This window comes from Entelurus aequoreus, linkage group LG09 (genome assembly GCF_033978785.1).
Source record: "Entelurus aequoreus isolate RoL-2023_Sb linkage group LG09, RoL_Eaeq_v1.1, whole genome shotgun sequence".
Lineage (NCBI taxonomy): Eukaryota > Metazoa > Chordata > Actinopteri > Syngnathiformes > Syngnathidae > Entelurus > Entelurus aequoreus.
In genome coordinates this window covers 61,875,335-61,901,085 of record NC_084739.1, presented here as the reverse complement: position 1 = coordinate 61,901,085, position 25,751 = coordinate 61,875,335, and the positions used below count along the sequence as shown (strand labels likewise).

The 25,751-nt window shown below is 40.9% G+C and overlaps 1 protein-coding gene and 1 long non-coding RNA gene across 9 annotated transcripts in view; one reads left to right on the top strand and one right to left on the bottom strand.

The window, feature by feature from the left end:
- Positions 1–25,751, bottom strand: part of LOC133657601 (ryanodine receptor 2-like) — a 212,667-nt gene that overhangs the window by 182,677 nt on the left and 4,239 nt on the right. For all 8 annotated transcript variants that reach the window (XM_062059109.1, XM_062059105.1, XM_062059111.1 and 5 more), the window contains exons 5-20: positions 25,714–25,751; positions 25,573–25,651; positions 25,394–25,506; positions 20,816–20,939; positions 18,737–18,833; positions 18,595–18,669; positions 18,331–18,487; positions 18,105–18,269; positions 13,074–13,195; positions 12,771–12,954; positions 12,600–12,717; positions 12,426–12,521; positions 12,237–12,355; positions 12,005–12,138; positions 308–549; positions 56–248 (exon numbers count right to left, since the gene is read on the bottom strand). The exon at positions 25,714–25,751 is cut by the window's right edge and continues 34 nt beyond it. In XM_062059109.1, coding sequence (XP_061915093.1) covers positions 56–248; positions 308–549; positions 12,005–12,138; positions 12,237–12,355; positions 12,426–12,521; positions 12,600–12,717; positions 12,771–12,954; positions 13,074–13,195; positions 18,105–18,269; positions 18,331–18,487; positions 18,595–18,669; positions 18,737–18,833; positions 20,816–20,939; positions 25,394–25,506; positions 25,573–25,651; positions 25,714–25,751 — 2,056 coding nt within the window. The remainder of the gene's footprint in view (positions 1–55; positions 249–307; positions 550–12,004; positions 12,139–12,236; positions 12,356–12,425; positions 12,522–12,599; positions 12,718–12,770; positions 12,955–13,073; positions 13,196–18,104; positions 18,270–18,330; positions 18,488–18,594; positions 18,670–18,736; positions 18,834–20,815; positions 20,940–25,393; positions 25,507–25,572; positions 25,652–25,713) is intronic.
- LOC133657603 (uncharacterized) lies at positions 12,602–13,454 on the top strand. Its single transcript, XR_009827295.1, has 3 exons — positions 12,602–12,728; positions 12,805–12,923; positions 13,038–13,454. It is a non-coding gene; the product is annotated as an uncharacterized LOC133657603 (long non-coding RNA).

The window sequence follows — 25,751 nt, the reverse complement described above, 5'->3', positions numbered from 1 at the left end:
AATGAGCACGTGTGATGTTTGTAACTATGACTAATATTGATAAAGGAAAGTTTACTTGACTCCAGGCGAGAAGCTGACCACAGGGTGAAGAAGTCCATGGAGATAGAAGTTCTCTAGCATGCCCTGCACAGGGAGGCCGTTGACCCGGAAAGAGATGCAGGGGGCGTTGAGGTCCAGGCAGCAGCTGACCACATCCTGGTCCATCAGCAGGTGCGGGAAGGGGGAGGTGACTCTGCGTGCCACGCAGCCTTCATGCAGAGTCAGCAGTTGTTCTTATTCTATTCTGTCATGATTCATCTCATCTCACCTGACCACAGGTGTAGGCCATCGAAGCCAAAGGAGCTAAGGTCATCTCCCACCCCGTTGGCGCCCCAGCCGTCTCCTCCGGTGGGCCTGGGCCGGTAGCCCTGGGTAGAAGCCCAGCCCACCCGCAGGTGTGTGGGCTCTGACGTGAGGAAGGGCAGGACTTGATCCACCACCAGCTCGTAGTACCACCTCCGAGGCTGGGCCGAGTCGTCCCCCAGGGCCAGAAAGACGTTAGGCCTCACACTTTGAAAAGAAGACCACCATATTTACTCAGTTCACTACATTCTAAATCACAACTCTATCCATTTTTCTATTCTATTTATTTTGCACAAAGGCATTTTTGTCAATGCGCACTATATTTTGGACAGTAGATGACATGTACAAATGTGTGCTGGTATGAGGATACAGTTTGTTGAATAGATTGTATTCAGTCACTTGACTTCTTCCCAGAAGTGAGAAGCAGTGGTGGTCAACCAAACCAAGATGGCTTTTGTACAGCAAGCAGTGTGCAAACTATCTGAGTACAAAAGAGGCTTAAATCTTCCTGCAAAAAATCTAACTATGCAATGTAATACTTTATCAAAACCAGATTTGTGGAGTGATATCAAGAATTATACATCGGTCGCATTCCCAGACATATGGAACTATTGTGCTCCGGACATCATTCTACACCACAAAACAGATGAAAAGTTGTAAGAGCATGGAGGTCTACTACTTCTTTGTGTGTGTCTGGGTCAAGCACATTGTTATCAACACTCTCCCGGATAAATATGGATCCTTTTTGCACTGACAAGGTTGCATTTCATGATTTAACTTTGCATCTACTGCTATGTTTGTTGTTGTTGTTGTTGTTGCACGCAGTTTACGAGTAGTGTGTTTTTATCGAAATATAACTATAGATGTCAACATTGTGTACGTGCTGAAAGATTCATTTATTATTGTTTATCAAAATATAACTATAGATGTCAACATTGTGTACGTGCTGAAAGATTCATTTATGATTGTTTATCAAAATATAACTATAGATGTCAACATTGTGTACGTGCTGAAAGATTCATTTATGATTGTTTATCAAAATATAACTATAGATGTCAAACTTTATGTATGTGCTGAAAGATGACCTCAAGGTTTATCCTTTTTGTGGTTTGGATGATTCGTACAGACGAAAGCATAAGGCATTTTTTCTTGGAGAAAGGCTACATGGCGCCTAGTATCCATTGAGAGCGGAGCTAACTTGACCACCACGCATATTTAAAGGCCGGGACGTGACGTCAGTTAACATCCCAGCAATTGAGTTGAAGGTTGAAGGTTTTATTGGTCACATGCAGAGTACACCACAGTGAAATGCTTTTTTCCACGCTCTTTAGATATTGCGTACAGTGGGATCCAAACACTAGTTGCAGAATCTAATACACTAAATACAACAATTTGAATAGCTCTGATGTACATTAATTACAAGACAATAAGTTGCACAATAAGTCAGTTGGGACTCGTTACTTCCAGGTTCTGTGTTTTGGATGGAAAGCATCATTTGATCAGTTTCTATTTGTGTGTGACAAATACAAATGCACATCTTGAAAATAAACTGCAGTTCCTGAAGAAGCTCTCAGGGCAGACAAGGAATCAGACGACAGGCAGAGGAAATAAAAAGCTGAATTGGAGTAAACATACAAATGAGAAATTGTGTTTCAACAAGAAGTAGAGGTGACAGCAAGCAAAATGGCTTCAGGGGGGATTGTGGCAAGAGGAGGAGGAGGAGGATGCTTGGGAATGGACCGAGCAGCAGGTGGAAAGAATTCTAAACAAAATCAACAATAATAACGTCTGGCTGACATAGAGAAGCGTAATTAGAGAAGCCAGGAAGGATGACAAAGCAGATGGTTCTATTCCACCTCTAACCATTCATTTTGTCCAAGTGTCCTTTTGTGTTAGGCCTCCAAATAAAAAGCAGGAATGTTATTTGGAAAAAACCTAATGAATTCACATCTGGATCAAAGAGTTGACTTTTTCATATGTTTAATTAGATGAAAACACACTGACAACTGTCTATCTCTCTGTTCTATTACAATTGATCATCTTTCAAAGAATGCATTTTCACACTGTGGTTCACCTCAGACTTTGTGAAATTCCAAATGAAATTGAGATTGTCTTCCAAATTCCAACTGTGTCACATTCATTTGAATTCAGGTTGTAAACAGGGAGAATAATTCAAATACAATCCAATTACAATTGAAAGAAGTAAAAGTGAAAATACCATCAAATTCTGATTGATCACTTTGACATATTTCAGAATCAACTACCATATTTCTCAGACTATAATGCGCACTTAAAATACTTTCATTTCCTCAAAAACCGACAGTGCACCTTTTAACTCGCTGCACCTAATGTAGGTATTAATTGTGGTTGTGCTTACCGACCCCAAATCAATGTTATTTGGTTCATGGTGTAATGATAAGTGTGACCAGTAGATGGCATTCACACATAAGAGATATGTGGAGACTGCAGGTTGTTCAACAAACGACGCTACACTTTGATGTTTCTTTGAGAATATAGAACATTACACAAGGCGCTCAAAAATTTGTCAAAATGTTTTAGTACGACTTTGGTAAGCTACGAAGCCTGATGGTTTGTCGGAGCATTACGGCTACCATAGTCAGACGTACTGTGCTTCAACATACGGTATTATAATGGTGTGCGTATAAGGACACAAAAAACCTATTAGGAGACATTATCTGGCCTTTTGTTTCGCAATATTATGCAAAACCGACTTTTCTTACCTATTGCTATCTGCTGATGTGTATTTGGGATCTGCATAAGTCCCGAAAATGTGTGTGCGTCCACCATTGTAGCCCATGCCGTAGTCAATGAGCTCCTTCTTTTTCTGTATCCTCTTGTTATGGGGCATTTATCCTCTGCTGTTGACAGTATGCCCTATGGTCCGAAAAATACAGTACTGCAACATTTCTTAACTTGTTCAAACTGTTCAACTCATTGAAGACATTTAAGACTGTCTGTACTTAGTGCGGTCATATTAGGTGCTAACATGCTAACAGTTAGCATTTTAACTATTTTTATAGTAAGATAACTAGAAGTCATGGATATCATGCTAACATTCTAACTTTTGGCATTTTAGCCAATTTTGTAGGTATAAAACTTAAAGTTATGAATGTTGTTACTTGGCGCTATCTTGCAAACATGCTAACTGTCTACATTTTTGACAATTTTCTAGATGTAAAACTGAAAATCATCTTACTTTCAAATTATGGAATAGTCGAAAAATACCTAATTACCCGGAATGCTTTACTTTGGCCAAGTATTCAAAACGGAGGGAATTTGAGTTTAACTTTAGTGTTTATAAAGTATTTTTAGTATTTAAACCAAAACTTTTGTTAAATGTGACACATTCTTCCTGTCACTTGATCTAAGAAATATCTCGGAATTGGTATTAATTCCACTTCCTGTAGTTCCAATTTTAATTCAACAACCAATTAATTCAAATTGCAAATGCAATTCAAATTCCAATCCTTAAACTGAATTGAACTGAGGTAGAGAAGTGTGTACATGCCTTCTCACAGGGAACATCAGACAGTATGAAGGACTGGTCTCGTCCTTAAACTGAATTGGACTGAGGTAGAGAAGTGTGTACATGCCTTCTCACAGGGAACATCAGACAGTATGAAGGACTGGTCTTGTCCTTAAAATGAATTGAACTGAGGTAGAGAAGTGTGTACATGCCTTCTCACAGGGAACATCAGAGAGTATGAAGGACTGGTCTCGTCCTTAAAATGAATTGAACTGAGGTAGAGAAGTGTGTACATGCCTTCTCACAGGGAACATCAGAGAGTATGAAGGACTGGTCTCGTCCTTAAAATGAATTAAACTGAGGTAGAGAAGTGTGTACATGCCTTCTCACAGGGAACATCAGAGAGTATGAAGGACTGGTCTCGTCCTTAAAATGAATTAAACTGAGGTAGAGAAGTGTGTACATACCTTCTCACAGGGAACATCAGAGAGTATGAAGGACTGGTCTCGTCCTTAAAATGAATTAAACTGAGGTAGAGAAGTGTGTACATGCCTTCTCACAGGGAACATCAGACAGTATGAAGGACTGGTCTCGTCCTTAAAATGAATTGAACTGAGGTAGAGAAGTGTGTACATGCCTTCTCACAGGGAACATCAGAGAGTATGAAGGACTGGTCTCGTCCTTAAAATGAATTAAACTGAGGTAGAGAAGTGTGTACATGCCTTCTCACAGGGAACATCAGAGAGTATGAAGGACTGGTCTCGTCCTTAAAATGAATTAAACTGAGGTAGAGAAGTGTGTACATGCCTTCTCACAGGGAACATCAGAGAGTATGAAGGACTGGTCTCGTCCTTAAAATGAATTAAACTGAGGTAGAGAAGTGTGTACATGCCTTCTCACAGGGAACATCAGAGAGTATGAAGGACTGGTCTTGTCCTTAAAATGAATTGAACTGAGGTAGAGAAGTGTGTACATGCCTTCTCACAGGGAACATCAGAGAGTATGAAGGACTGGTCTCGTCCTTAAACTGAATTGAACTGAGGTAGAGAAGTGTGTACATGCCTTCTCACAGGGAACATCAGAGAGTATGAAGGACTGGTCTCGTCCTTAAACTGAATTGAACTGAGGTAGAGAAGTGTGTACATGCCTTCTCACAGGGAACATCAGACAGTATGAAGGACTGGTCTCGTCCCGGAAAGCTTGATTGTTTGAAGGAACACTACGTTTATTATGTTTGCCTTTAAACATAGCAGGTCCAATGGTATGCCTTAATCACAGTTTAGTACAGACCTCGGTTTTGAAGACAAAAGTTTATGTGAACAGCTGTAATCTGATTACAAACACATGTACCGTCGTTACATCATGAACAACTAAAGTTAGCTTAGCACAGTGATTCTCAAACTGCGGTATGGTACGCGGGCTCCATCTTGTGGTACGCCAAAGAATCACTTAATTCAATATTCAAACACAGTGTTACTGTTCAAACTGTACTATTAGAGTAGACAAATTATTACATATAATTGTTCAATAAAACCTGTTTTCAATGAACACTTGGGCCTACTAGGTTACTGTATTTTAATGTCGGCCATTATGGTGGTATCTGGAGAACCAAGGGTTTTGAAAAATAAGTTTTTCCTTATTTTCTGAAGCTGCTGTCCCACACACTTCTAACCAGTGATCTGTCTTATTTAGATCTGCTTTTTCTTCTCTTGACTCAAAAAGGATGCTTGCTCAAAATGTGAAGAAAATTCCCTTAAGGCATTGCTGAACATTAGGAGGACAGATGGAGCGACAACCTACAAATAAAAAGGCCCGAGGCAAAGAGGCATACAAAATAAGCTCAACAAAAAAAAAAAGAGGAAGGCGAGAATGTTTCTAAAGAGTGCAAACTTTGAAAGAAAGCAAAGAAATGTGACTTTAAGAGTGCTCCTGTTCCAAAGTGTCATTGACAAAGATGTTTGTGCCACGCTCACAACAAGACTGCGGCGTGGATGACGGAGACACTAATTCATCATTAACTGAAGTGTGACACGGAAAGAGAAGTGCGGCAACATGGGATGTATCGCACGTATTGTTTTGCAAATAGAGAACCAACGACGAGATCCACTCCATATGAGACCCTAATGTGGTGTATTGCAGTTGTCATGGCGACAGCTTGTGACCCCACCAGGTTGCTTTCTTCATGCTAATGAGGCCTTTTCAGAGAAGCAATCACCACAATAGGTGCTTGTTGGCAGGATGAATTACTTGAGTTATTTAGATGAATTACAGAGTTAATTACACAAATGGAGGATAAAAATAAGTAAGGGTATCAGCAAAAAAACAAGTATTGGATGATGTAAAAACTCCGATATGAGCAGTCTTGTGCAAAGCTGTGCAGGCTGTTAACATCTAAATGTCCTCCAATAAGCACACAAAGTTGCTTTTGTAAGGTAAACATTATAGGCTACTAGGAGCTAGCAGCTACACAATAGCACACAAGGTTGGTCTTGTAAGGTAAACATTATAGGCTACTAGGTGCTAGCAGCTACACAATAGCACACAAGGTTGGTCTTGTAAGGTAAACATTATAGGCTACTAGGAGCTAGCAGCTACACAATAGCACACAAGGTTGGTCTTGTAAGGTAAACATTATAGGCTACTAGGTGCTAGCAGCTACACAATAGCACACAAGGTTGGTCTTGTAAGGTAAACATTATAGGCTACTAGGAGCTAGCAGCTACACAATAGCACACAAGGTTGGTCTTATAAGGTAAACATTATAGGCTACTAGGAGCTAGCAGCTACACAATAGCACACGAGGTTTGGTCTTGTAAGGTAAACATTATAGGCTACTAGGTGCTAGCAGCTACACAATAGCACACAAGGTTGGTCTTGTAAGGTAAACATTATAGACTACTGGGAGCTAGCAGCTACACAATAGCACACAAGGTTGGTCTTGTAAGGTAAACATTATAGGCTACTAAGAGCTAGCAGCTACACAATAGCACACAAGGTTGGTCTTGTAAGGTAAACATTATAGGCTACTAGGTGCTAGCAGCTACACAATAGCACACAAGGTTGGTCTTGTAAGGTAAACATTATAGGCTACTAGGAGCTAGCAGCTACACAATAGCACACAAGGTTGGTCTTGTAAGGTAAACATTATAGGCTACTAGGTGCTAGCAGCTACACAATAGCACACAAGGTTGGTCTTGTAAGGTAAACATTATAGGCTACTAGGAGCTAGCAGCTACACAATAGCACACAAGGTTGGTCTTGTAAGGTAAACATTATAGGCTACTAGGTGCTAGCAGCTACACAATAGCACACAAGGTTGGTCTTGTAAGGTAAACATTATAGGCTACTAGGAGCTAGCAGCTACACAATAGCACACAAGGTTGGTCTTATAAGGTAAACATTATAGGCTACTAGGAGCTAGCAGCTACACAATAGCACACGAGGTTTGGTCTTGTAAGGTAAACATTATAGGCTACTAGGTGCTAGCAGCTACACAATAGCACACAAGGTTGGTCTTGTAAGGTAAACATTATAGACTACTGGGAGCTAGCAGCTACACAATAGCACACAAGGTTGGTCTTGTAAGGTAAACATTATAGGCTACTAGGAGCTAGCAGCTACACAATAGCACACAAGGTTGGTCTTGTAAGGTAAACATTATAGGCTACTAGGAGCTAGCAGCTACACAATAGCACACAAGGTTGGTCTTGTAAGGTAAACATTATAGGCTACTAGGAGCTAGCAGCTACACAATAGCACACAAGGTTGGTCTTGTAAGGTAAACATTATAGGCTACTAGGTGCTAGCAGCTACACAATAGCACACAAGGTTGGTCTTGTAAGGTAAACATTATAGGCTACTAGGAGCTAGCAGCTACACAATAGCACACAAGGTTGGTCTTATAAGGTAAACATTATAGGCTACTAGGAGCTAGCAGCTACACAATAGCACACAAGGTTGGTCTTGTAAGGTAAACATTATAGGCTACTGGGTGCTAGCAGCTACACAATAGCACACAAGGTTGGTCTTGTAAGGTAAACATTATAGACTACTGGGAGCTAGCAGCTACACAATAGCACACAAGGTTGGTCTTGTAAGGTAAACATTATAGGCTACTAGGAGCTAGCAACTACACAATAGCACACAAGGTTGGTCTTGTAAGGTAAACATTATAGGCTACTAGGAGCTAGTAGCTACACAATAGCACACAAGGTTGGTCTTGTAAGGTAAACATTATAGGCTACTAGGAGCTAGCAGCTACACAATAGCACACAAGGTTGGTCTTGTAAGGTAAACATTATAGGCTACTAGGAGCTAGCAGCTACACAATAGCACACAAGGTTGGTCTTGTAAGGTAAACATTATAGGCTACTAGGAGCTAGCAGCTACACAATAGCACACAAGGTTGGTCTTGTAAGGTAAACATTATAGGCTACTAGGAGCTAGCAGCTACACAATAGCACACAAGGTTGGTCTTGTAAGGTAAACATTATAGGCTACTAGGTGCTAGCAGCTACACAATAGCACACAAGGTTGGTCTTGTAAGGTAAACATTATAGACTACTGGGAGCTAGCAGCTACACAATAGCACACAAGGTTGGTCTTGTAAGGTAAACATTATGGGCTACTAGGAGCTAGCAGCTACACAATAGCACACAAGGTTGGTCTTGTAAGGTAAACATTATAGGCTACTAGGAGCTAGCAGCTACACAATAGCACACAAGGTTGGTCTTGTAAGGTAAACATTATAGGCTACTAGGAGCTAGCAGCTACACAATAGCACACAAGGTTGGTCTTGTAAGGTAAACATTATAGACTACTAGGAGCTAGCAGCTACACAATAGCACACAAGGTTGGTCTTGTAAGGTAAACATTACAGGCTACTAGGAGCTAGCAGCTACACAATAGCACACAAGGTTGGTCTTGTAAGGTAAACATTATAGGCTACTAGGAGCTAGTAGCTACACAATAGCACACAAGGTTGGTCTTGTAAGGTAAACATTATAGGCTACTAGGAGCTAGCAGCTACACAATAGCACACAAGGTTGGTCTTGTAAGGTAAACATTATAGGCTACTAGGAGCTAGCAGCTACACAATAGCACACAAGGTTGGTCTTGTAAGGTAAACATTATAGGCTACTAGGAGCTAGCAGCTACACAATAGCACACAAGCTAGACATACGGAATAAGTGAGTCTAAAACAACATTTGTCAATATGAACAAGTATCAAATAATTATAATCATTACAGTTGCACATTACTTACACACGTCTCCAAGGTGGACTGTATTAGAAAGTATCCAGTAACAAACGTGTCCACATCATTGAACTTACTGCGTCATCTTAACTTAATTATGATTATTATTAGGTGTCACCAAAAACAAATCAATGCTTCAAAAGCATACATGTGTCATACCTAACATTGTTCTCAGAGTAATTTCACTTGATCAAGCTTTTTCTAACATTCCACACCACAAAATAATAACCGGTTTCCGGTTTCCTGTTTGCCGTGAGTGACTGCTCGCTGTTGCGAAAAAATCTAAGTATTATCTTTCTATCTGTGTGCTTCTAGTTGTTTTATTCCTTCCCAAACATACTTAGTAGTCTTATCTACCTTGCAAACTACCCGCTCTCTGTCTCACCGCCCCTCTCTCAGCTAGCTAGCTGCTAAGCTAACGAAGCTTAGCACGGCGAAGGCGGCATCGGTCTGAAGGAATCTGTCCCCACACTTATCTGAAGACAGCAAGAAGTCGACTCGGTGAAAGAAATAACGTGAGTATGACACAAAGTGACTCAGTAAAGAACCTATGGTCCCCTCCAAGGTTTCTCATTGTCATCCCATTGGTTTGAGTTTTTTCTTGCCCTGATGTGGGATCTGAGCCGAGGATGTCGTTGTGGCTTGTGCAGCCCTTTGAGACACTTGTGATTTAGGGCTGTATAAATAAACTTTGATTGATGATTGATTGAAAGGCATGTACTATGATTTGTGCTGATATTGTATGGGATAAAATTGGTATTGACCAAAAACCAATGCTCCAATACTGGTATTGTAGCAGTACCCTAGAAATAAGTCATGGGTATGATAAACTGATTTTTATCAGTAGTCATTAATGTTGAGTATTATTGTATTTTAGGAGTTCAGTTCAGACCAGGACTACTTAAAGGTGCAAAAAAGTTGCAGGCAATTTGTTCTTTTGACAATTTGATGAGATACTGAATTTAGTTAATCATTAAAAGTAGAAAAGACATTCTTAAAATATTTCACGAGTGAGTGAAAAGTCCTGCATAAGAGTTTCACTTTTTGAATTGAACTACTGAAATTAATTAACTTTTCAAGGATATGCTAATGCAGTGAGATGAGGATGTGTTGGACATGACTGGACTACATGACAGAGACCAGAAGAAATGAATGAAGGAAAGGAAGACTGACAATGTGCTGCTTGGTGCAGGACACAAAAAACAATCAGCCTTGCTGTCCTATCCAAAGTTAATGGAGTGAAGTTTAACAAGCTGGATAAGATCGATAAATCTGCATCCACTCCACAAATGCACATGTTTACACACGCTAGCATGTTGATGTTGGTGAACACCAGTTAGCTCTGAGTCTCCTTCCTTTCCAACAAGCTTCTTTTTTTCCCCTTCAAACCAAGCCTGCTGTGAGAGTTATTTTAATGATTTCTTCCTCAATAAATACTGCTAGAGACTGACCGATTATCGGTGCCGATATTTGGCTTTTTGACATACAGTGGAACCTCAATGTACAAACTTAGTTTTTGTTTCGGTTCTTGAACATGGTTCGTAAACCGAAAAAGTTTGTATAGTGAAGCAAAGTTCCCCAAATGAATCAATGTAAACATGAATAATTGGTTCTCGACTCTACACAAGTCCCTATTTTAGTAAAAAAAAATGCACACTGTGTGTATATATATATATATATATATATATATGTATATATATATATATATATATATATATATATATATATATATATATATATATCTATATATATATATATATATATATATATATATATATATATGTATATATTGTATACATACTGTATATATTTGGGCTGTCAAACAGTTAAAACATTTAATCACAATAATCGCATTCATCTACAGTTAACTCAAAACTAATCACGATTAATCGCAGAAAGATATTATCTTTTGTCATTAATAAGTGTACCCTTGACAGATCATTTTTACATTTTTAATACCATGACTGGACAATTCATTTGCTTTAATGAAATGTTTCTAAACAATATGCTTTTTGAAACAGCTCAACACAAAAAAGATATAAACAAGCTTGTAAAGAGAAGTAAAAAAAAATTGGTTTGTACATTGTAGGAATACAGAATTTGTATTCCTGCTTTAGGAGCACTTGCATTTAGAGGAGAGGAGCTACACCTCCATGTTTAGATAGCAGTTTTGCACATTAATAACACAAAATGTGGATTGTTATGATCACGCTTTGATTGTCAAAGATGTTAGGTGATATTTTTTCTCCCTTAATAAATGTTTCTGATATTCTGCTGTACAAGTTAAACATTCATATCAATGTTTTAACCTTCTCTGCCTACTTGTTATTAATAATGTCATATTCAGCCTGTTAAACATTCTGCAATTGCGGACTATCAATCAGAAGGTAATATTATGTAGTGAACTGTAATTACAGGATGTGGGCTGCAGAGGGCAGTGGCAGGCAAGTCTGCAGTAATAAACCTAGTCTCAGTGGTAGCGAAGAAGAAGACAATCTTCCTCCTTCACATCGCTGCTGCCATTACAAAACACTTACAAAATAACAGAATAGCATGATCGTATTGTAAGACGATGTTTCGTTTTTTTGTTGGTTCAACCGGATGTGAAGCGTAGCGCTTTTATTGTGAAGCCGCCAACCGGGCATATGGAATTGGTATGAGAAAAGACTTGTTTTGACCAAAATCTCTGATAAAAGTGACTTCAGACTTTGTTTCTGCTGAGCTTGTATTCCGTCGTACTAAAAGCAGTTTGAGTAACAATCTACATTTTATGTAAATATTTCTCATTATTAATGACATTTCCTATATTTTGACGAGCAAATGTTGATCCTCCTCCTAATAAATGTGTTTGTGAAATCCCACGATGTTTTTGGGTCCTGAATTAACCATACAGTGTCGAAGAGGCCATGCACACAAGTACCTGGTGACCCGATTAAGCAGCCGTGTTTGCAGCAGCAAGTCTCTCTCTGGCAGCAGGCTGTCGCAGATGAGGTTCTGATTGGAGCGCACCGCAACACCGTGACACACACACAGAGAGCTCAGCACCTGCAGCACCTGCAAGGCAACCTGTTCATGAAAATCACTCCACGGGTGGGAGCCATCAACCCTCATAAAGTAGTCAAATGGATTGTGTGAAACTGCCAGAAAAATACCTTGTGGTTGCATCCATGCTTGTGGAGGAAAGAGAGAATGGAGTGAATGTGCTCCTCTTTGATGGCATTAAGGGCTTCAGGGCTTTCCACCAAGACACAGTGCAAGACCTCCAACACACCTGCACATGACAAGGCCCGCTGTGAGAAAAAGAGCTCCTTCATAGTGGCCTGGGAATGAAAGGAACCAACCAGAGGATGCCTCCAGCCCATCTAGTCTGCTGATCAGCCAGTCCAGGGAAGCAGAGAAATGTGCACAGTTAGCACGGTTCTCCCGAATCAGACCAGCTGAAAAAAGGTGATTTTATTATGGAAATTGAACCACACATCAAACATGAACTGCCTAAATGTCAAAGTGTGTTCTACCCAGAAGCTCATAAAAAAGGCTGAGCACGCGCTCCCACTTTTCTGCGGCATCATTTGCTGCAGCCTCAGCAAGATGCAAAGAAGGCTCGATACACTCCAACACCAACTCTAGCACTCCCTGAAAACAAGGTTGTTAACCATTGCATTGCACCCAGATCATTCATGTCTAACCTCTTCTTGAAACATGTTCTGACGGTTCTTCAAGGCCGTCCGGGTGTTCTGCTGGGCTTCGTGGTTCAGGCCCTCTGGTGGCGGCTGGAAGAAGGCGATGAGATCCTGCAGGCTGTGTGTGACCATCTCCATTGGCAACATGATAAGTGGAAGGTTTGCTTGTCCACTCAAAAAATCAAGTTTCCTTCAAAAAAGGATTGATTAGGAACCAAAAACTGGATAAAAACTTGGGCAATATCCCAATCTGATGAGTGTCATGCTTGGCAGGATGAAGCTGGACTCGCAGTAATGGATGTAAACTACCTGATAAAGGTGTTGAAGAGGAGAGTGGTGCTCCGGATGAGGCAGGCGGTGTGAGATTCTTCCCTCTGAGATCGAGACAGCGTCAACCCGTCATCCATATGACCCTCACTATGCAAGATAGCCTGGAAAAGCATCATTTGCAATTATTCTTATAGGCTTTAATAATAACAAAATGGATTTATGATCATTTCCAGCAACTTTTAAAGGGACCAAAAGACACTTTGGGGGCGACACGGCTCAGATGGTAGAGCGTCCGACCACAAACTTAGGGGTTCCTAGTTAGAATACAGCTTCTGCCATTCCAGTCACTGCAGTTGTGTCCTCGGGCAAGACATTTCACCCACACTGGTAGAAATGGAACTTAAGCGAGGCGAGTAGATAATAGGTTTCTCAATCTATAGCACTTTAAGTCACTAGAGAGAAAGAGAGATATATAAATATATATATATATACACTACCGTTCAAAAGTTTGGGGTCACATGGAAATGTCCTTATTTTTGAAGGAAAAGCACTGTACTTTTCAATGAAGATAACTTTAAACTAGTCTTAACTTTAAAGAAATACACTCTATACATTGCTAATGTGGTAAATGACTATTCTAGCTGCAAATGTCTGCTTTTTGGTGCAATATCTACATAGGTGTATAGAGGCCCATTTCCAGCAACTATCACTCCAGTGTTCTAATGGTACAATGTGTTTGCTCATTGGCTCAGAAGGCTAATTGATGATTAGAAAACCCTTGTGCAATCATGTTCACACATCTGAAAACACTTTAGCTCGTTACAGAAGCTACAAAACTGACCTTCCTTTGAGCACATTGACTTTCTGGAGCATCACATTTGTGGGCTCAATTAAACGCTCAAAATGGCCAGAAAAAGAGAACTTTCATCTGAAACTCGACAGTCTATTCTTGTTCTTAGAAATGAAGGCTATTCCACTAAATTGTTTGGGTGACCCCAAACTTTTGAACGGTAGTGTATATATATATATGTACTGCGATGAGGTGGCGACTTGTCCAGGGTGTACGCCGCTTTCCGCCCGATTCTAGCTTAAGCAGTGACACAAACATTCATGTCATTTCAAAACAGAAAGTGCAAGATTGTCAGAGACATTTTAAAACAAGCTATTAGTGCACTTTTGTGCATGATGTCACTAAGTACCTCCAGGACTTGTTCTCCTCCAGGACCAGGAGGCGTGTGGGTCGGATCACAGCTGACTCTTCTCACCCTGGACACACACTATTCTCCCCTCTCCCCTCAGGCAGGAGACTACGCTCCATCCAGACCCACACCTCCCGCCACCTGAACAGTTTTTTCCCCTCGGCCATCAGGCAAATGAACAAGAACTCCTAACATCAGCTCCTTGAATTCCTTGAATCCCTTCTAAGTCTATCTGATAGCTCAGTCACAGCTCTTTTTATACCAAATATGTGTTATATGTGTTTTATGTCGCACGTTTGCACCAAGAAAAATTCCTAGTTTGTGAACCTGTTCTCAAACAATGGCAATAAAACTATTCTGATTCTGATTCTGATAAGATGACATATCAAAACAACACTAAATTAAAGTGCACTTTTTGTACAGAACGCCACTACAATAGTTTAAAACAAATAAAGTGCACTTTTGTGCATGATGTCACACAAGATATTTCAATAAGTGTCAAATAAAAATGAGCTGCATAATAGGACATCAAATAGTGTATGTCCTTCACTATGTGGTAGGTTCCTGCGCACGTTATCTCCTTCTGTTGACTATTTGTTTCATATGGTGTTGATGTGGAAATGGTTGCTTGGGCATTTTGTGGGTGTGGCACTGAACGGAGATGTTGACATGCAGAGTTTCAAGCACTCTTCATTCTCTAGCGGGTGACTTTTCAAATGATGCTACATAAGTAGAGCTGCTAATTTTTGTATGCTTTTGCCACATACTTGACATATTACGGTTGTCTGTTCGACATCTTCCCGCTTGAAGCCAAACCACCGCCAGATGATGGACCCCCTGCTGTTTTTCTTGGTAATTAATTCTTTCTCCATTTGTTACCAGATTCGCACCTTCTCTCTCTCGTATTACCACTCGCACCACTCCGTTAGCATCACAGCTAATGTTACCATGCCACTACATCTCTGCTCCGCCAAGGCGTATGACGTTGTATGTGACGTATGTAAGAAGGAGCGCTTGTTTTATGTCTCTGTGAGAAGGAGAGACAAGAAGGAGTGAGAAGAGCCTGTAGTGTAATGCCTGCAGCTGAAAGCAACTGTGAGAACGTATACTCCAATATCACCATATAGTCATTTTCTATATCGCAGAGACAAACCCGCGATATATCCAGTATATCCATATATCGCCCAGCCCTATATACATACATATACTGTACATACATATACATATATACATACATACATATACACATATACATACATATACTGTACATACATATACATATATATATACTGTACATATATACATGTACATATATACATAAATACATATACATACATGTATACAGACACATATATATACATACATATACAGTATATATACAGTACAGGCCAAAAGTTTGGACACACCTTCTAATTCAATGGGTTTTCTTTATTTTCATGACTATTGAAAATAGTAGATTGTCACATCCAAACTATGAATGAACACATGTGGAGTTATGTACTTAACAAAAAAAGGTGAGATAACTAAAAACATGTTTTATATTCTAGTTTCTTCAAAATAGCCACCCTTTGTTCTGATTACTGCTTTGCACACTCTTGGCTCTCACTACAATGGATGTAGTTTCAATAGTCATGAAAATAAAGAAAATGCATTGAATGAGAAGGTGTGTCCAAACTTTTGGCCTGTACTGTACATACATACTGGTGATGTCACGGTATGTACAGTTTTTATCACGGTTATTGTGACCAAAATTATCACGGTTATTATTATAGCAATAATTTTAAACGTTCTCAAAATTTTCAAAAACGACTTATGCTGCAATCTTTTAACCAAGTTTCATTAAAAAAAACACAAACAACACCTTCAAAATGTATATGTACCTCAAGTAAAAAGTTGAATGTGCATATGAAAGCAACACAAGCATTATAAACAAAGTAATATGGCAGAAACTAAATAATAACATAAAACAATAACATTAATGTGAAAATGGTGCATGGTGGCACCTTATGGCCATAAGACGTAACTGCACTTATTTCCATATAGATAAAAAATAGTGTTCATATATGAGGTCTAGTACTACACATAGGACTGCACAATTATGGGCAAAATAATAATTAAGATTATTTTTATTAATATTGAAATCACAATTATTAATCATGATTATTCATTATTATACATCACATGGACAAAGGTAAGACCTTCTGGAGGAAAGTTTTGTGGTCAGATGAAACAAAAATGGAGCTGTTTGGCCACAAGACCCAGCAATATGTTTGGAGGAGAAAAGGTGAGGCCTTTAATCCCAGGAACACCATGTCCACCGTCAAGCATGGTGGTGGTAGTATTATGCTCTGGGCCTGTTTTGCTGCCAATGAAACTGCTGCTTTAAATGGGAAAAAGGAGGATTAGCTCCAAATTGTTCAGGACAAGCTAAAATCATCAGCCCGGAGGTTGGGTCTTGTTGGGTGTTCCAACAGCACAATGACCCCAAACACACCTCAAAAGTGGTCAAGGAATGGCTAAATCAGGCTAGACTGAAGGTTTTAAAATGGCCTTCCCAAAGTCCTGACTTAAAGGTGTGGACAATGCTGAAGAAACAAGTCCATGTCAGAAAAGCAACACATTTAGCTGAACTGCAGCAATTTAGTGGTCAAGTGGTCAAGCAGAAGCTTGTGGATGGCTACCAAAAGTGCCTTATTGCAGGTCAACTTGCCAAGGAAGCAAGTATTAACATTGCTGTATGTATACTTTTGACCCTCACATTTTCAGTAGAGCCATAATAAATTCATAAAAGAAGCAAACTTCATGAATGTTTTTTGTGAGCAACAAGTATGTGCTCCAATCACTACATCACAACAACAACAAGTATGTGCTCCAATCACTACATCACAACAACAACAAGTATGTGCTCCAATCACTACATCACAACAACAACAAGTATGTGCTCCAATCACTACATCACAACAAAATAAGAATGATTGGAAACTCAAGACAGCCATGACATGATGTTCTTTACAAGTGGATGTACACTTTTGACCACCACTGTAATATATATATATATATATATATATATATATATATATATATATATATATATATATATATATATATATATATATATATATATATATATATATATATATATATATATATATATATATATATATATATATATATATATATATATATATATATATATATATACACATACATATATATACATATACATATATATATATACATATATATATATATATATATATATATATACATATATATATATATATATATACATATATATATATATATATATACGTATACATATACATATATATACATATATATATATATATACATATACATATACATATATATATATATATATATATATATATATATATATATATATATATATATATATATATATATATATATATATATATATATATATATATATATATATAACAAAATGGTAAATGGGTTATACTTGTATAGTGCTTTTCTACCTTCAAGGAAGCGCTTTGATACTATTTCCACATTCACACACACATTCACACACTGATGGCGGGAGCTGCCATGCAAGGCCCTAACCACCACCCATCAGGAGCAAGGGTGAAGTGTCTTGCTCAAGGACACAACGGACGTGACGAGGTTGGTAGAAGCTGGGGATTGAACCAGGAACCACCAGGTTGCTGGCACGGCCACTCTCCCAACCGTGCCACGCTGTCCCCAAAAACGATGTTCTTTACTGCACAACCTTTTGGGTCCATGACAAAACACCAAAGTGCACACACGGAGTATATTGTTTGTCATTTATGGTGAGACGAGAGTACCGAACCACAAGTCTAATAGTCCACTTTAAGTGCAGGTTTACCTTCCGCTGAGCTCCTCCCACACATGCTGATTTGCTGTCCGTTGCTTGGTAGGTCAGCCACAGACCAGAGCCGACATGCTGAAGGTAGCAAACCGAGTCTCCGTATTTGATCTCCGGGGATCCCATCCCGTCCACATGTGTCTTTGCTGCAGTGTCCAGCTTGTCCTAAAGACGGTGTATGTTTCACTAATGCACCGCCCTCAGCGACATGAGACGTCATACCCACCTTGGCAGAGCGGAAGCAGAAGGACGTGGTGGTGATGTCGGCCTGGTCTCGATCAAGCAGATGGAGGCCTCGCTCATCTGTCAGGCCAAGGTAGCGTCCGGTAGTCACGTGGCAGAGTCGGAAGGCTTGCCCCCAGCTTACATGTCCTCCACTCCACCTGAGCACAAAAAATAGGAGCGGGATGCAATTAAAGGAAACATTGAGTTGTGGTAGGTCAAATCAATCACCTGCTCCAATCAGATGCAACATTTGATGCCTACTTACACAAGGCACAGCATCTCCAGCCTCCACAGAGAGCGGGCATGTCTGCAGACTGATCCAGTCTCATATTGCATTATCCTACATGAGGAAAGACATGCCTTTTGTCAGCCCGGCGTGAGGAAGGGGGTTAGTCCTTGCATCTGACCTTTGCAGGTCTTCATCCTGCTCCGCACAGGGAGTAGTCAGACACGCATCGCTGGGGCTGTGCAGGAGTCGCACCGTGTCGCCGCCCCTCAGGTATCCTGCAAGCAGCAGTCAAATATGCATCAAGGATCACCACTCAAGGCTCACACTAGTTACGCAGTCAAATATGCATCAAGGATCACCACTCAAGGCTCGCACTAGTTAGGCAGTTAAATATGCATCAAGGATCACCACTCAAGGCTCACACTAGTTACGCAGTCAAATATGCATCAAGGATCACCACTCAAGGCTCGCACTAGTTAGGCAGTCAAATATGCATCAAGGATCACCACTCAAGGCTCGCACTAGTTAGGCAGTTAAATATGCATCAAGGATCACCACTCAAGGCTCGCACTAGTTAAGCAGTCAAATGTGCATCAAGGATCACCACTCAAGGCTCGCACTAGTTACGCAGTCAAATATGCATCAAGGATCACCACTCAAGGCTCACACTAGTTACGCAGTCAAATATGCATCAAGGATCACCACTCAAGGCTCACACTAGTTACGCAGTCAAATATGCATCAAGGATCACCACTCAAGGCTCGCACTAGTTAGGCAGTTAAATATGCATCAAGGATCACCACTCAAGGCTCGCACTAGTTAGGCAGTTAAATATGCATCAAGGATCACCACTCAAGGCTCGCACTAGTTAGGCAGTTAAATATGCATCAAGGATCACCACTCAAGGCTCGCACTAGTTAGGCAGTTAAATATGCATCAAGGATCACCACTCAAGGCTCGCACTAGTTAAGCAGTCAAATATGCATCAAGGATCACCACTCAAGGCTCGCACTAGTTACGCAGTCAATTCATCAAGGATCACCACTCAAGGCTCGCACTAGTTACGCAGTCAATTCATCAAGGATCACCACTCAAGGCTCGCACTAGTTACATAGTCAATTCATCAAGGATCACCACTCAAGGCTCGCACTAGTTACGCAGTCAATTCATCAAGGATCACCACTCAAGGCTCGCACTAGTTACGCAGTCAATTCATCAAGGATCACCACTCAAGGCTCGCACTAGTTACATAGTCAATTCATCAAGGATCACCACTCAAGGCGCGCACTAGTTACATAGTCAATTCATCAAGGATCACCACTCAAGGCTCGCACTAGTTACATAGTCAATTCATCAAGGATCACCACTCAAGGCTCGCACTAGTTAAGCAGTCAATTCATCAAGGATCACCACTCAAGGCTCGCACTAGTTACATAGTCAATTCATCAAGGATCACCACTCAAGGCTCGCACTAGTTACATAGTCAATTCATCAAGGATCACCACTCAAGGCTCGCACTAGTTACATAGTCAATTCATCAAGGATCACCACTCAAGGCTCACACTAGTTACATAGTCAATTCATCAAGGATCACCACTCAAGGCTCGCACTAGTTAAGCAGTCAATTCATCAAGGATCACCACTCAAGGCTCGCACTAGTTACATAGTCAATTCATCAAGGATCACCACTCAAGGCTCGCACTAGTTACGTAGTCAATTCATCAAGGATCACCACTCAAGGCTCGCACTAGTTACGCAGTCAAATATGCATCAAGGATCACCACTCAAGGCTCGCACTAGTTACGCAGTCAAATATGCATCAAGGATCACCACTCAAGGCTCGCACTAGTTACATAGTCAATTCATCAAGGATCACCACTCAAGGCTCGCACTAGTTACGCAGTCAAATATGCATCAAGGATCACCACTCAAGGCTCGCACTAGTTACATAGTCAATTCATCAAGGATCACCACTCAAGGCTCGCACTAGTTACATAGTCAATTCATCAAGGATCACCACTCAAGGCTCGCACTAGTTACGCAGTCAAATATGCATCAAGGATCACCACTCAAGTCTCGCACTAGTTACAGGCACAGCTTTGACACCCAGAGCAGTCGTTAGTCACACGGACGGACATTAAAAACCTTCACACTCTTGGTCTGCATGTTCACAAAACAGCCACTTTGAACAAGCCACTAACACGTGCAGTACCGTTAACGTGCAATAGGGCAGGAGAGCAATCAGGGGAACGCTTGCCTTGAGCGAGTCCAGTTGCAGAGCAGATAGGAGCAACACTCCAGAGAGACTGCCGGAAGGCTGCATCCACCATCAGACTGTCACTCAAGCTTGTGTTGTCAGAGGTCATGCCAAAGGACAGGTGCTGGGCAGACAAACATCTGGTTATCCTGCGCTTTCAACCCCTTTTAGCAGAACTTTTCATTTGTGTTGTACATTATTCCCGCACATACAATATATTAGAGGCGGGAATCTTTGGGTACTACACCATTCCATTCCATTCCGGTTCTTGTGGTGCAATTCCATTCAGAATCGATTCTTATGTAGTGACTTTATTGCCAAAACTCCACCAACTCAAAAAAATGTTTCACAAACTCAAAAAAAGAATTTTCACAAACTCTGAAAAATGTCCACAAAAATGTTTCATAAACTCAAAAATGTTTCACAAAATGTTATAACATGTCTCACAAATTCAGAAAATAGTTTCACAAATTCAAAAACACACTAAAGGATTCACAAGTAGAAAAACAATTTTCTTCAGGTTAATATTTTTGCCAAAGTTTTTCCACTTGTTTACCTCCAAAGACATGCACCTGGGGATAGGCCCCTCCCACCTCCAAAGACATGCACCTGGGGATAGGCTCCTCCCACCTCCAAAGACATGCACCTGGGGATAGGCCCCTCCCACCTCCAAAGACATGCACCTGGGGATAGGCTCCTCCCACCTCCAAAGACATGCACCTGGGGATAGGCCCCTCCCACCTCCAAAGACATGCACCTGGGGATAGGCTCCTCCCACCTCCAAAGACATGCACCTGGGGATAAGCCCCTCCCACCTCCAAAGACATGCACCTGGGGATAGGCTCCTCCCACCTCCAAAGACATGCACCTGGGGATAGGCCCCTCCCACCTCCAAAGTCATGCACCTGGGGATAGGCCCCTCCCACCTCCAAAGACATGCACCTGTGTTGGCCCTGCGATGAGGTGGTGACTTGTCCAGGGTGTACCCCGCCTTCCGCCCGAATGCAGCTGAGATAGGCTCCAGCACCCCCCGCAACCCCAAAAAGGGACAAGCAGTAGAAAATGGATGGATGGATGGTTTCTCATGCACAGGAACTGTAGTTTGCAGGCTTCAACCACAGGTGGTGCTGCCCAGTCCATTTAAGGCCGACTGAGAAAGTGATGTGCCAAACATTTTTCGGAGTTTGTAAAACATGTATTAATTTGTAAAACAATTTTTATATTTGTGAAACATTTTTGAGTCAACCTATCAGGTGCATGTCTTTGGAGGTGGGAGGGGCCTATCCCCAGGTGCATGTCTTTGGAGGTGGGAGGGGCCTATCCCCAGGTGCATGTCTTTGGAGGTGGGAGGAAGCCTGACAGAACCCCCACAGTCACGGGGAGAACATGCTAGCGCCACACAGAAAGACCCTGAGCCCAGGGATCGAACCCTTCTTTTGGTGAGGCACCAGCACTATCCCCTGTATGGATCCATCTATCCATCCATCCATCCATTTTCTACCGCTTGTCCCTTAATAAAACAAAATAGAGCAACCCCAACTCCAAAGCAATCAAAGCTTGACAATACTTGGGATATACATTTACAAAGCAATTGAGAAGATACAATACTAAACAGTACGACTGGGAATCTTTGGGCACCACACAATCCATTTCTATTTTTGGGAACAACGATTCAATTCAGAATCGATTCAAAATCAATACTTTTTTAACAACATTACTCCATAAAATAGATAAACAGCACTGATACATTTCTACATTGCTTAAAATAAAACCGGTTTTGTTGAACAAAATTCTAGTCAAACATTTAATAAAGTCACCCTTTGAGACTTTTGTGATTTAGGGCTATATAAATACACATTGATTGATTGATTGATTGAAATAAATACAAGGCAACAAAGGAAGTATGGCACTTTTCTAAAGTAAATATGTACAGCAGATATAGATAATCTACATCAACTATATGATTTGTTTGAGTGGCTGGACAGGACAGATTTTTAAAAATGATATTGTTTTTTTCTTAATTAGATTTTTGAATGGATTAAGAATCGTTACATGTAAGAAAAGCGATTCATTAGAAAAACTTTTTTTTACCCCCCTACTAAACAATACTAAAAAAAGGAGAACCAAGAGTTCATAAAAGCAACAGTTTTAATAATAATAATATCAACAATAATTGTTTAATGTTTTAATCCAAATATTGAGTCTTAAAAAACATTGCAAAAAAAATATTGTTTTATTCGATTCTCAAGAATTATGAATTTATTTAAAATCAGAATGAATATAAATCAAGATTTGGACCAGAGGTTCCAGGAACCAATAGTTTTGGTGGAAAAGGGCCTAATATGATCACGACTTTGACAAACACACAGAAGAGATCAACTATTTGTTTTATTTTAGTTGTACATTATTTATGAAGCAGATCTCTACTCAAAAGTGTGGTTATTGACTTGATGCTATGTTGTGGTATTTATCATTGGATTAAAATTGTTGTAGAGTTCAAGCCAGGAGTGTCAAACTAATGGCCCACGGGCCGGATCAGTCCTCCAAACAGGTTTTATCTGGCCCACTAGATGAGTTTGCCAAGTATTAAAATGAGCTGAAATGTTTGAATAAAATAAACTGCTGTTCTAAATGTGTCCTCTGGATGTCGCAATAGCAATTCTGCCAGGCAAGCAAATGGTTTATAGGGGGGCTAAGCAAGAGGTGCACAGTAAAGTGTTGCGGTGGCTCAAATGTCTTCTGCTTGGAACACACCATGCTTTGGCATCCTCATTACCCCAAAATGTCTGTCAGAAAGGAGAATAGTGGATGCAGAGTGTAACTCAACCCTCTTGAATAGTTTTGTTTCCAATGGTTTGTTGCGTTAGCACAGGATTAATACAAGCAAATGACTAATACCTGAAGAATGTATTATCTTCAATCCCAGATAGGCTGTGACTTCAAGTTGATTGGCTTTGTAGGAACACTGAGACTAAGTCTAAGTTCCTTTGTTGAGTTTTGAAACGGCACCAATTTTCCCCTCAGAAGTGTTTTGTCAAGAGGATTTTGGCGTGGCGAAGTTGGTAGAGTGGCTGTGCCAGCAATCGGAGTGTTGCTGGTTACTGGGGTTCAATTCCCACCTTCTACCTTCCTAGTCACGTCCGTTGTGTCCTTGGGCAAGACACTTCACCCTTGCTCCTGATGGCTGCTGGTTAACGCCTTGCATGGCAGCTCCCGCCATCAGTGTGTGAATGTGTGTGTGAATGGGTAAATGTGGAAATAGTGTCAAAGCGCTTTGAGTACATTGAAGGTAGAAAAGCGCTATACAAGTATAACCCATTGAGTATACAAGTATAACCCATTGAGATCATTATTCATGCGTTCGTTACGTCTCGTCTCGATTACTGTAACGTATTATTTTCGGGCCTCCCTATGTCTAGCATTAAAAGATTACAGTTGGTACAAAATGCGGCTGCAAGGCTTTTGACAAAAACAAGAAAGTTTGATCATATTACGCCTATACTGGCTCACTTGCACTGGCTTCCTGTGCACTTAAGATGCGACTTTAAGGTTTTACTACTTACGTATAAAATATTACACGGTTTAGCTCCAGCCTATCTCGCCGATTGTATTGTACCATATGTCCCGACAAGAAATCTGCGTTCAAAGAACTCCGGCTTATTAGTGATTCCCAGAGCCAAAAAAAAAGTCTGCGGGCTATAGAGCGTTTTCTATTCGGGCTCCAGTACTCTGGAATGCCCTCCCGGTAACAGTTAGAGATGCTACCTCAGTAGAAGCATTTAAATCCCATCTTAAAACTCATTTGTATAATCTAGCCTTTAAATAGACCCCCCCTTTTTTAGACCAGTTGATCTGCCGTTTCTTTTCTTCTCTCCTCTTCTCCCCTGTCCCTTGCGAGGGGGAGTTGCATAGGTCCGGTGGCCATGGATGAAGTGCTGGCTGTCCAGAGTCGGGACCCCGGGTGGACCACTAGCCTGTGCATCGGTTGGGGACATCTCTGCGCTGCTGACCCGTCTCCGCTCGGGATGGTTTCCTGTTGGCCTCGCTGTGGACTGGACTCCCGCTGATGTGTTGGATCCACTGTGGACTGGACTTTCACAATGTTATGTCAGACCCACTCGACATCCGTTGCTTTCGGTCTCCCCTAGAGGGGGGGGGGGGTTACCCACATATGCGGTCCTCTCCAAGGTTTCTCATAGTCATTCACCGACGTCCCACTGGGGTGAGTTTTTCCTTGCCCGTATGTGGGCTCTGTACCGAGGATGTCGTTGTGGCTTGTACAGCCCTTTGAGACACTTGTGATTTAGGGCTATATAAATAAACATTGATTGATTGATTTATTATTATTATCATTTATTTTTTAGTGATTTGTACATTTTCAGAAAGTGCTTGTTCTATGTTTGGCCAAAGTAAAACCACCTGAATTTGTCTTTACTTTGAAGTTATCATGCCATGATTTTACCACCTGGGAATAGATTTCCCCCTGAGCTCTAATGAGTTGGACACCCCTGGTTTAAGCAACTGTTCCTTGACCCTTGAGGTGAGCTACCTGTGGGCTAGCATACAAGTATGACTTACCAAATATCTCTCTGAGGACACGTTGACCAGTATGAGGTCATCGCCAACACGCACTTTCTCGCCCTCTGACCTCTGCCTGGAGGCCGGATGGACGGTCCACCAACAGACCTCACCTGAGACACACTCCAAGATATGCAACAGTTGTTTTGTGTGTGACAGCTCGGAGAGAAAAAACCCACCTGCTTCATCCTCCTGCAGGCCCACATCAAAGGCCAGCTTGTCAGCGGAGGACTGGGATGTGGGGAGACAGCTGAGGTACTGGAAGCACAAAGAACAGCAGGTGTGTGTATATCTAGATGTATTCCTGCAGCATGACTCACCATGCCACTGTACGCGTGCTGGAACAACACCGCCTGGC